The sequence below is a fragment of the Schistocerca cancellata genome, chromosome 7 (genome assembly GCF_023864275.1).
Source record: "Schistocerca cancellata isolate TAMUIC-IGC-003103 chromosome 7, iqSchCanc2.1, whole genome shotgun sequence".
NCBI classification, from domain to species: domain Eukaryota; kingdom Metazoa; phylum Arthropoda; class Insecta; order Orthoptera; family Acrididae; genus Schistocerca; species Schistocerca cancellata.
In genome coordinates, this window is record NC_064632.1 from 62266680 (window position 1) to 62278283 (window position 11604).

Genomic DNA, 11604 nt, shown 5'->3' on the forward strand with positions numbered 1-11604 from the left:
AATTAATGAATGGTTTTGCACAAATGGGCTAGATCTAAACTTTGAGAAAACACCCTGTTTTGTACTGTCAAAAACACCCCCCATTCAACGTATTTATCTAATATACCAAGAACAAATAATAAACAGGGTACAAAATTGTAAGTTATTAGGTGTACATATTAAAGAAAACTTAAGCCAAGCAATATCAAGGGAGAGGGGGGTGGGTTTATATTATATGCCCACCTTTTCAAAATATTTTTATCTAGACAGATACTTTGCATTTTAAAATTTTGAAAAAAAAGATCATCTACCAGATTCCATAAATGTTTTAAATTTTTCAGGTAAAAAGACCTTGTAACAGATGCGTAATTTCGTAATGAATATCATATTCAATATTTTCATGTTTAGGAGCCGAGTTACACATTTCTTTACAAAGTACGATGTAAGTATAAGTCAATAACAATTAACAAAATATGTATTTTTTAATTTTTTTGTGGTGGGCATAAAGTATCTTCCTCCCCCAACCCTTCCCCACAATCAGTAGTATACACCATTGACAATGCATTGGTATTGCTAATAATGTGCTAAAAAATGTTTTCAGGTTATGGGCCCTATTTCGTATCAGTAAAAAAATGCACACACAGAAAATAGTCTCTTAGAACAATCTCACAATCAACTTATCCTTGCAAAGAATTCCAACGGTTAAATGATTGGCTTGTTCAGCTACCCTGAATAGAATGATGAGAAGGATGAATAAGTAACAACTTTAAATGTAGTGAGGAACCTAAAAATTTTAGAAAGAGATGAGGACAATCTTAGTTTAACTTATTAGATACTAGTGAAATGAAATGCAGAAAGGGGGAAAAGATCTTTAGTCAGGAGACTATAACATAATATGATAACAGCAGCACCATCAGTTAATCTTGTAGTGAAGTAGAGTGATTATACAAGGACACTGAAGAACTGATAAAATATGTGGAGGGGGAACTAAATCTGGTTCAACATTTTTGTGCTACACTTAACTTATTTTAAAGTTCATTTCATTGTACTTCTATGATGACTATTATTACCTTGATCGTTGGGAAGGTCTTATTTTCTGACGTACTATTTACACCAGGTATGCTCCCAGCTGACCGTCCCTCACACTCATACCGGAAGCGAAGTGCCTTTGGTGCTGGCTGCTCGACAATTCTGACATATGCTGCCGCCTTTTGCGCATCCTCCATAGTGGCTGCCGCCACAGGACCGCCGCCGCCACCACCACCATACATCCTACCACTACTGTCCACAAATTCAGGATCTGTTGTCTTGATGACTTCAACTGTACACAAGAAAACAATTAACAATACAAATTCCAGATTCCTACACTTTCTCATCATAAAAAATAAAAATGCGCAATAATCTAACATGCACAGAGGTATTTTCATGTCACACAGTACAGCACACATTTAAGAATATATGTAACCCCGAGGGGGGGGGGGGGGTGCTGGCCAAGTTAAGAGGAATAAAATCAGTTGCTTGGGGAAGATTAGTCAGACCTTATGCCTACTTTACTGAGTTTTCTGCTTGGAGTACAAGAATTTTCGTCTCATGAATGTAAGCACTGACTAGTCATTCGTACTTCCATTATTGCAAGAATGAACATTTTTTTATATATGATATTCATGCAAGACGTATTTCAATTTAAGGGCCAACCCTGAGTCAAATAATTTTTGAGGCATTTTGCAAAACATGTGCATTTTACTTCAACAGCTGTTTTTGTTCCATACATGTCACATAATGCACATCCTCAATAAGTGTTATTAACCTAAGTTGGAAAGAACACATACAAAATGTTGTGGGGAAGGCAAACCAAAGAATGCAATTTATTGGCAGAACACCTAGAAGATGCAACAGGTCTACAAAAGAGATTGCCTACACTACAGTTGTCTGTCCTCTTTTTGAGTAATGCTGCACGGCATGGGATCCATACCAGATAGGATTAACGGAGTATATCAAGAAAGTTCAAAGAAGAGCAGCACATTTTGTATTATCGAAAAATAGGGGAGAGAGTGACACAGACACGATACAGGATTTGGACACCATTAAAACAAAGGTGTTTCACACTGTGGTGGGATCTTCTCACGAAGATCACCAACTTTCTCCTCTTAATGCGAAATTATTTTGCTGATGCCAACCTACATAGGCAGAAACGATCCTCATTATAAAACAAGGAATATCACAGCTCGCAGGGAAAGGTACAAGTGTTCGTTTTTTCCATGCACTGTTCAAGAGTGGAATAACAGAGAATTATTGTGAAAGCGATTTGGTGAACCATCTCCACTCAAGTGTAATTTACAGAGTATCCATGTAGCTGAAGTAATTACTGGATGGGGCACTGACAAATTCTGGATGAGATACAAACACTGGAATAAAAATTCACTGTATTGCTTTATAACTGTCCTACCATGTTCCCGTGTCCCCAACTACTTCACAATGAGTGGTTGTATTTACTTCACTCCATTGCCCGAGAACATCAATCTGTATGTTAGGTCATTTAGTGCACTAATGTTGCTCTTGGATGATAATGTCAATCTGTAAACTAGATTGTTTTATGTGCTACTGTATAACACACAAGGAAAAATGAAGACCAATCAGATATCTCTATGTTTGTTCCACCCACCTTTGTTTAACACTCGTACCACTACATAAATAAGAATCAATCAGAGCTGTTGTAGTATGCAAAATGCCTTTATAGCTTAAAAGTTAGCTTTCTCCTTTCTCTTCCTCAGCTACAGCTGATTTCTTTTTTTATTTGGTCATAACTACTTCCAAGGCTAAAGCTAATCATCACACAGTCTTAAATAATGTAAAGAGTCTACAGACATTAAGGTTATGATAATGACAATTTGATAATGGTGCATTACAGCCTTGAAAGTAGTTATAACAAAACAAAGAAGGAGGTCAACTGGATCTGTGGAAGTTTCATTCACTATAATTATTTTTTCTGATAAATGATAATGCAACCAGGAACACTTCACTATAGACTTTTTTTTCAGTTTCTCCAGATAAGTTGGATTAGTGACATAAACTTTAGATTTGGCATATCCCGCAAAAGAAAAAATTCAAAGGGCTCATATCAGGACTGTGTAGTGGACAATTTTTATCACCCTTCTTGAGATCAGTTTGCCACGGAAAATTTAATGAACTCACAATATTGATCCTGTGACTCTGTCTTGCTGAAACCATGTTCTTTGGCTATAAGCAGGAAAGTTTTGGAAAAACTAGCACCAAAAAGTCAATTATCATCATCATATAATATTCTGAATTCACTTTAATTGCAAGATCACACTTGTCCTCGAAAAACTACCAGCCAATTATTCCTCAAACCAACATCACAGCCCGTACAGCACCTTTTTGCGAATGAAGGGGTTTCTCATGTATCTGTTTATGATTCACTGCACTCCAGTAGCGACAATTTTGCTTACTGACATGATAGTTCAGATGAAGATGAGTCTTGTCAGAAAAAAAGATGATGATAAATGAAGGGCACTCAGTCGCACCATTAATGAACTGGAGTCTATGTCTGGATCCTGAGGCTTTAACACTTGCACAAATTGGTTGTTATAAGGGTGCAGTTTAAGGTATTTTTGCAGAATTTGGTGCAGTGATTATCTATGTACTTTTAAAGAACTTGCATGCTTGCAAATGGAGAGGTCAGGATCGTCACGAACAGACCAATTTACACTCTCCATAAATTCACCCATTCTTGATGACCTTGACCACACAGATTCAGATTTGGCCAGTGTTGAACTGGTTATGCTACGGTTGTCGAATCACCATTTTTGTAAAATTCTCGCACACAGAACGCATGATCTGCTCCCGAGAAGCACTCCATATCGACTGAGTTCCTAAGGGCCAAGCAATTGATGAACGCACCACATCCCCCACTCCCCTCCAATTTGTTGCGCATGCGCAGAGAGCTCTTCAAATATAAACTTTCTTTTGAGATACCCTGTATACACAACCTGTCACATAGGCTACTTGGTGAAATCTACTGTTAGAGGGCACAAATCGTGACGCAAAGTAAACCGTATTTATTAATCGTCAAAAAATCTCTAACATAGCTTTGAGACATCAGTCCTGTAATTACAGATACCATGAACATTAGCAACGAGAGTGATAAAGTCTTTCATATGTTTTTAATTTTAAACAGAATAATACATAAACATTCACACTTGTTTATTTTCAAGGAAATTTATTGTGTTTTCCTTTTTAATAAAGAACATTACAAAGCTTGAGTTTGTTCACTCTATTTCTGTCTGAGACAAGCAGCTATAGAATTTACTGCCTTTCTTACGACCTCAATAGATGGAAACTTCAAAATTCTTAGGTATCCATAATAATGAGAATTTAAACTGGAAAAAGCATATTTTGGAGCACCGTCAATTAAGGCAAGAGTATATTACATTTTCCATCTCACTTGATGAGTCAACATATACTTCAGACACCACGAAATTTGTGATTTATGACCACGGCGTAGACACTGCTCTGCACATAACAGAGGATTTTTTTAGATATGATATCTTTAAAAAGCACGACCACCGGTGCGGACATCCTGAAAGCCATTGAAGAGGCTGTCGATTCAGCTGGCTTAAAATGGGAACATTTGGTGTCAGTGACAACAGATGGAGCACCTGCAATGAAAGGGGAACAAATGGGATTTGTTGGATTACTAAGAAAAAAGCCTCAGCAAACTGAAGAATCATTATACAGCGTCCTCTGCATTTTGCACCAAGAAGTACTCTATGCAAAAGCAGCAAAACTGGGGGACGTCATGCAGGTGGTTATTCAGGCAGTTAATTATTTGAGATCCCACAAGCTTACACATAGTTTCACACATATTTAGCTGAAATTGTGGAAGCGTACGGTGACATACAATACCACAGTGAAGGCCGCTAGCTTTAGCCTCGGTAATGTACTCAAAAGATTTTTTGAGCTGAGAATACCAATAAATCAGTTTTTAAAGGACAAAGGAAGGTACAATCCCAAGTTAGAAGATCCAGAGTGGGTTGCCGACCTTGCATTTTTTGTGGATGTTACTGGACACATTAATTCAGTGAACACAAGTTCCAAGGAGAAAATCAGCTAATCTGTGAAATGGCTGAAAAGATGCAAGCTTTCACTAGCAAGCTTGAGCTGTGGGAACGACAGCTCTCGACACAGAACGCACTGCATTTCCCTACTCTGTCTACTGTGCGAGAACAGAATCGCAAAGAATATGTTTCCATACTTAGTGCAATAAAAGAGGAATTTCTCAAGCGATTTGGGGATATATCATATTTATCCCAAGCTTTTGAATGGTTCTCGAGACCATTTGCTGTTTCTGTAGATGATATTCATCCCAAATTGCAAATGGAATTAATAAATCTACAGCGTAATTCTCGTCTGAGAGACAAGTTCCTTTTGACAAGATATGTAATAGACTGTAAGACTTTCCACAGCAAGAGTTTCCTCGTCTCCATCATGAAGCTGCGAAGATAATGTCAATGTTTGGCTCAACATACGTTTCTGAGAGATTTTTCTGTGTCATGAAAATTAATAAGTCTCGGTTAAGAGAAAACATCAATGATGAAAATTTACGTAACTTTGCGTTTGTCTGTATGTAGAAATTTTGTTCCAGACATTAAACGTATTGTAAACTCCACCTGTGATAATTAAATAAAACATATTGTAGGTAACAGATACTCTTTCAAAGCATGATTTCTTTCAAGCACTCCTACTAACCTTATGCCTTCATTCAATAAAGCAAGCTAGGAAACAAAACACATTACAGAGGAAGGAGCCGAGAGACGGTATTGTGGGGAGGGGAGATAAGTAGGTGGCCAGCTTGCCCTTGTGTGCAAGCAGAACACCTATTAACTGCACATGAGCAAGTGCACCGCACACATGCAGGATTCCTGCCCACCTCTGATATATGGTGTCCATCCAAGATCATCATGTAGACACCCGTTTAAGGATTAGGTATGTTGACTAGTGCTTAAAGGTATATTTAGTCCCTCACAAAGTTTGTTGTAAATAATACACTGCAGTTCAAAAGGAACAGTGGGGTACATAATCACAATTCCAAAAGGAAAAATGACATTCATTATTCCAAATTAAGGTTGTGTTTAACAAAGAAGGGGGTGCACAATGTTGCAACCAACATTTTTGATCACTTATAACATGTGATGTAATCTGACAGGCAGCAAAGTAAAATTTGAAAATGAACTGATAAAGTTTCTCCTTGACAACTCATCCTATTTTGTAGAAGAATTTCTATTATTGTAAAAGGCAATGGGCGGGAATTACTAACTCATGTTGGAAATACAGAAGCGTCCGATCCTACCCGTCGGCTTTGACCCATGACGTCACAAATATGGCGGAAACGAGCATAAACGACAATTCCAATATGGCGGATATAAAAACGTCGCATACATATCATAAAGACGAAAATACATAGAAAAACAACACACACACAGGTTTCACAAAAAGCCTAATGACTCTAACGGGACAAGCGTGGGAAATTGGGGGTTTTTGGGTGGGGAGAAACTAAATATACACAAATTTAGCCACCCACCGCCATACAAAACCACGCAAGACGACGAAAAAAATCGACATCACAAAACTCACCAAATACCACAAAACACATTCTTATCCGGAATCGGACACTTCCCTTGACCTATATAGATCTACAGTAGCTCCCGATCCCATAAATTAGGATCGAACACTTCCCTTGACCTATATAGCTCAACAGCATCTCCCGATCCCATCCCCCAATACAAAAATCAAAATACACCGCAAAACATTGCGAACAAACACTTCCCTTCACCTACATATATCTACAGCAGCTCCCGACCCCATAAATTGGGATCGAACACTTCCCTTGACCTATATAGCTCAACAGCAACTCCCGATCCCATCTCCCATTACAAAAATCAACATACTCCACCAAACATTGAGATTGAACACTTCCCTCCAACTATATAGTTCAACAGCAGCTACCAATCCCATAACTTAGGATCGACCACTACCCTTGACCTATGTAACTCAAAAACATCTCCCAATACGAATACCAAATATGGCGGATATAAAAACGTCGCATACGTATCATAAAGACGAAAATAGCCCTCAACCGAGAACTATTAATCCGGTCTTTCATATCCATTCCTGAACAAAAAACCACAACCGAATACACTTAATAACAAACTCAGCCGACGTACAGCAATCATCATTACATTAACCATCACACAAAACCGTTAACTCACTAATACAAATTCCGCTTCAAAAAGACGCACGCAGCACTCACCACTGACCAACAGCAAACTGAGCACAACACACCAAACAAACGAAAACCATGAACATACCACCAGAGGGCACAACAAACAACACGACATCTACAAACACGCCACACTCACAAACCAAACTCCGCGCCGTAATGACGTCACACACCACAACACCCTTACGTCACGGGTCAAAGCCGACGCGTGAGATCGGATAATAACAGTAATAATAATAATAATAATAATAATAATAATAATAATAATAATAATAACAACTTGTAAATGATCGGCATGTTGGCATATTTATAAAATAATTTGTGATGTAAAATGACTTGTTCGCAAACAGTCCATGGAACATGAAACTAACTAAGCTTTGAGCGCTTTGGCAATTTCTCACCAGTCATCCTCATATTTCATTTCTCAGGCATTTGTGCTGTGGATCTCTTGGATCCCAGGAGCACCAATAATATCTATATTCTTCTATCAACAATAAATATTACATTCTCTTCAGACCATTCCATCACTCATGCAGCTCATGTCAACAACAACAAAGGCAGACAAGATAGCAGACATAAAGTTTCTGTACTGCAAGTCCCAAAGCATCAAGGATGCAGAATTTCTTAGATCGTTTGCTAAAAATCTGATGACCAGCAGAGCATGAGCAAATGCAAGTGAATGTGAGCTGAACATGATAAAATTCCATTTGCTCAAGAATGTCTAGCATTTACACCAGAAAGAATTCTCCTTTGCTGTTGCATACTTGCTTATGTTCGCTTCATCGAAACAGAAACGGAATCAGTCAGACTCACTAATGATAAGTAGGCCTCCAAATCAAAATGATCATAATACCTTTAACACCTTGATATATTTGAAAGATATGGTGCAGTTATTAGTACCAGTGGTATCATAATAATGCTAAACATTGTGCTAATCAAGAGACTAAACGAGCATCAAGGAAGGTCATGAGGACAACAAATCCTATCAACCCTTTTTGTTTTGCTCTGCAAAGACTGCCCACATAACTAACATCTTCATGAAAATATACTGTTCAGAAGAAATGGAAACAGAGCAAAAAATGATGAAAATTTCATATAAACCTCCTGCAAATTATGTAACACTCTGCGAAAATTATTGCCTCACTTCAAGAAAGTGTCTAATGTAATATGAATAACAAAAAGATGTAAAGTTTTCTGTGACCAGAACTTAGTGAATCCGTATAGGTGCTTGACTAACCCCCCCTCCCCCTTTTTTCACAATAAAGGGTATGGTGACCTAAAAGCATAGTGCCATTCAACAGATATCAATATGTTTAAATATATAGAAGTAATTTGGTACTTCCATTCACACGGATTGTTTTAAAAGACAAAAACAAACAACACAACACACAAGAGTACTAGTAATCTGAAGACAATAACTGCAACCAAATAGAAGAATGACTCAAACTGAAATACACACAGTGCCACAACAGTGAAAACGCAAGACACACCAATGATGTTTCCACGAACAGACTTCAAAACTCAACTTACAGAAGACAGAAACACAATGACAGCCATCTTTCCAAAGTTGTCCTTACCAGTTCTCTGAATCACACTTCTATAAGATGGTGCATGGAGCTCACTTTGTGCAAACCTGGTTAAATAAATCATGCACGCTAGCAGCTTGTCATTGCACTTACTGACATCACTTATGTTAAGGCTGCCTTGATTGAGGTGCTCATGGTCCATTCCTCCTCCTACTCCTCCCAATGAAACGGCCGCATCTGCAACAACCGTGCTGCATAGAATCTTGCATAGTTGTAATTCATCCACAGAGGCTGACAAGCTGATTTAGTACAATTAGTAGAGGGTACATCTACAACAACACATCATTACATCAACAGAATTAATGAACACATAGCACGGACGCAATGCTTCAACAAGATCACCCATATACGACAGCATATAATGTAATGAAAACAACAGTAATTAATCTATTTTCACTTACAGTCCAGGCATTATTCTACAGAACTGAACGAATTTTAGTATTTTTATGTGTTAATGCAAAACAAAATACATAGAGGGAGGAACAAACGGCACTCAAAATGAACTACAAGCATCCCATCAAAGGATTAATGTGCTATATTTCCATCTCTGAAAGCTAAACTCCAGTGAATCATACATTTTCTTGAGAGATGTCAAAACATTTAAATTCTACACCTATAAGCATTTTCTTTGTATTATATTTTGAGTCATAACAACCATAGATAAAACAGAAAACTATTTCCTCGAATATACGAAGCTGAATCTTAATAAATCTATTCCTTAGAACATCTGAAATTGTGTTCTCAGTAAAATCTGTTTACCCTCAACTATATTTGTGTGGAACAAGTGAGAATTATTCAGTATAACTGAGAACAAAATTACAAGAATCTTCTAATGCATTCCAGAGACTTCAATGTTTACAGAAACCCAATTATTCTTAAATTTCCGTAACTGAAAAAATTAACCATAACATCTTAAAGAAATATGCTCATAGTAATTAACATTGGACATAAGTCAACGGAATACTGTGACATGGTCCACCTTCGTAATTGTTATGAAATAACATTCTGCACACAGTCATGTCTGGAAGTTAAATCAAATAAATAACTGAAAACAGTATATCAATCGGTCATTTACTGTAACCAATACAAGGGGCTTTCAGGATTTCATGAAAACTTTCACTAAGCACAGAGCTAAGTGTGCTTTCTCATGCAGGCAATGAATAACAGAAAAGCTTTTCTGGTCATTTAGAAGCACTTGATATGTGATACATTCAGTCGGTGGTAATTGATTTAATGGCTTATTGTGTTAATCACAAGTTGCGCCGTTACAGTTCATGCATGGTGCACATAAACACAAACCAATGTAACACAAACATTTCTAAAAACTTCATAATTACACACCTAAACGTTCCATTTTCAGTTGCTGAAAGTATGTCCAAATAGCGATGCCTGTGTCCACAAACAAACAATCAGGTTCCTGAAGGAAACTGACATCAAAACATTTGTATTCCTAACTAAACCAAAATTACACATAACCTAATCTAAATTGTCTTTATTATTTGACTTGAGTCGCATACCTTAACAGAATGTATACATAACACAAGCAGCAGCTTCCCTTCTCCTCTTACTGTATATAAACAAATAATGTCAACGACATACCTCACTGAAATATGACGAAACAAAATCACGATACACTTATGCTCAGCACCGCTGCAAAAAGTTGTCAAGGTCTTCGACGAAAAATTTCCTGCTGTTTTTATAACAACTGTAAATCGAGCCTTATTGGAGACACGCAGTGCAGTTACCACTACCAAACAACCATCACACACCAAAAAACACTGTTATGCATTATCACTTTCACTTCTTCGACACCAATTCCTGGTCCAGAAGCTACGGCTGGCAGGATGTATTTTAGGAAAAGATGACCACAATTCCTTCGAAGAATTATAATAGATCTGAAATTCTATTGGCGGAAGCCATCACATGACTAGCCAGTGACATAGCCGACAACAAATGCCAAGCGTTACTGCTGCTCGGCGCGTACTGCGAAGAATTATTGTCTGTTACTTGCCTTTATAAGCATAGTAATAACACGTTCCTGAGCAGTACGCGTGGCGTTCCTCCGTTTTTAAACTGTGTTTAGATATTGAGCCTGACGCGGAACGAAGAAGTGGTAGCTTCAAGGTCTCGATATGATTCCGTGTACCTTCAATCTGCCAACATCTCGCGTTGCGATAGATAAAGAAATCTGTGCGGCTAAACGGTCACAGTGAATTATTTCCCCTGTCTTTCGATATTGTTTAACGTCATCCCGAGATAAAGAGCCGAAACTTTACCTTAAAGTGGGGAAAAACGCTAACTGTAGACTAGTACAGTCTTTCATAAAGTGAAAAAAATAGTATTTCGCTGCGAAAAACATTCCACATCACGTTGCAGACGGACATTGTCAATTGTACAAAACATTCAAATGAAACAAAAATGTGTTACAGAAATGACGGTCTACTGTCGCTAAACTGCTAGTAAGTCTAGCGGAGATGTGCCTGCAGGGTTCCGGCAAGACGAAGACCATGCGTGAGACTGACGTCGCGGGGTGAGCTGCGCTCGAATACGCTCACGCAGTGACTCACCCCAGGCAGCAGTCGATACCAGCGGTCGTGACTCACGCAGAACCCTTCCGACTGAGAATCGCGCCACCGCCGTTACCCTCTTCTGGTGCTGGATCGACCCAGACCTCTGGAATGCTATAACGCTACCGGGCTGCGATAGAAGCGATGATTCATTTCTATTGAGGGGAAAGACTTC

General features: G+C 38.2%; 1 protein-coding gene across 2 annotated transcripts in view; it reads right to left on the reverse strand.

Annotated features, from left to right (window-relative positions):
- The window catches only part of LOC126092566 (embryonic polarity protein dorsal-like), a 106734-nt gene extending 95972 nt beyond the window's left edge, over nt 1–10762 (reverse strand). The window contains exons 1-3 of one of the 2 annotated variants that reach the window (XM_049908239.1): nt 10204–10244; nt 8956–9039; nt 1050–1300 (exon numbers count right to left, since the gene is read on the reverse strand). In XM_049908239.1, the coding sequence (XP_049764196.1) occupies nt 1050–1300; nt 8956–9039; nt 10204–10216 (348 nt within the window). In that variant the 5' untranslated portion in view covers nt 10217–10244. Of the gene's footprint in view, nt 1–1049; nt 1301–8955; nt 9040–10203; nt 10245–10461 lie in introns of those variants that run through there. The other variant, XM_049908240.1, reaches the window with a different exon arrangement.
- Between the last annotated feature and the right edge of the window lie 842 nt (nt 10763–11604).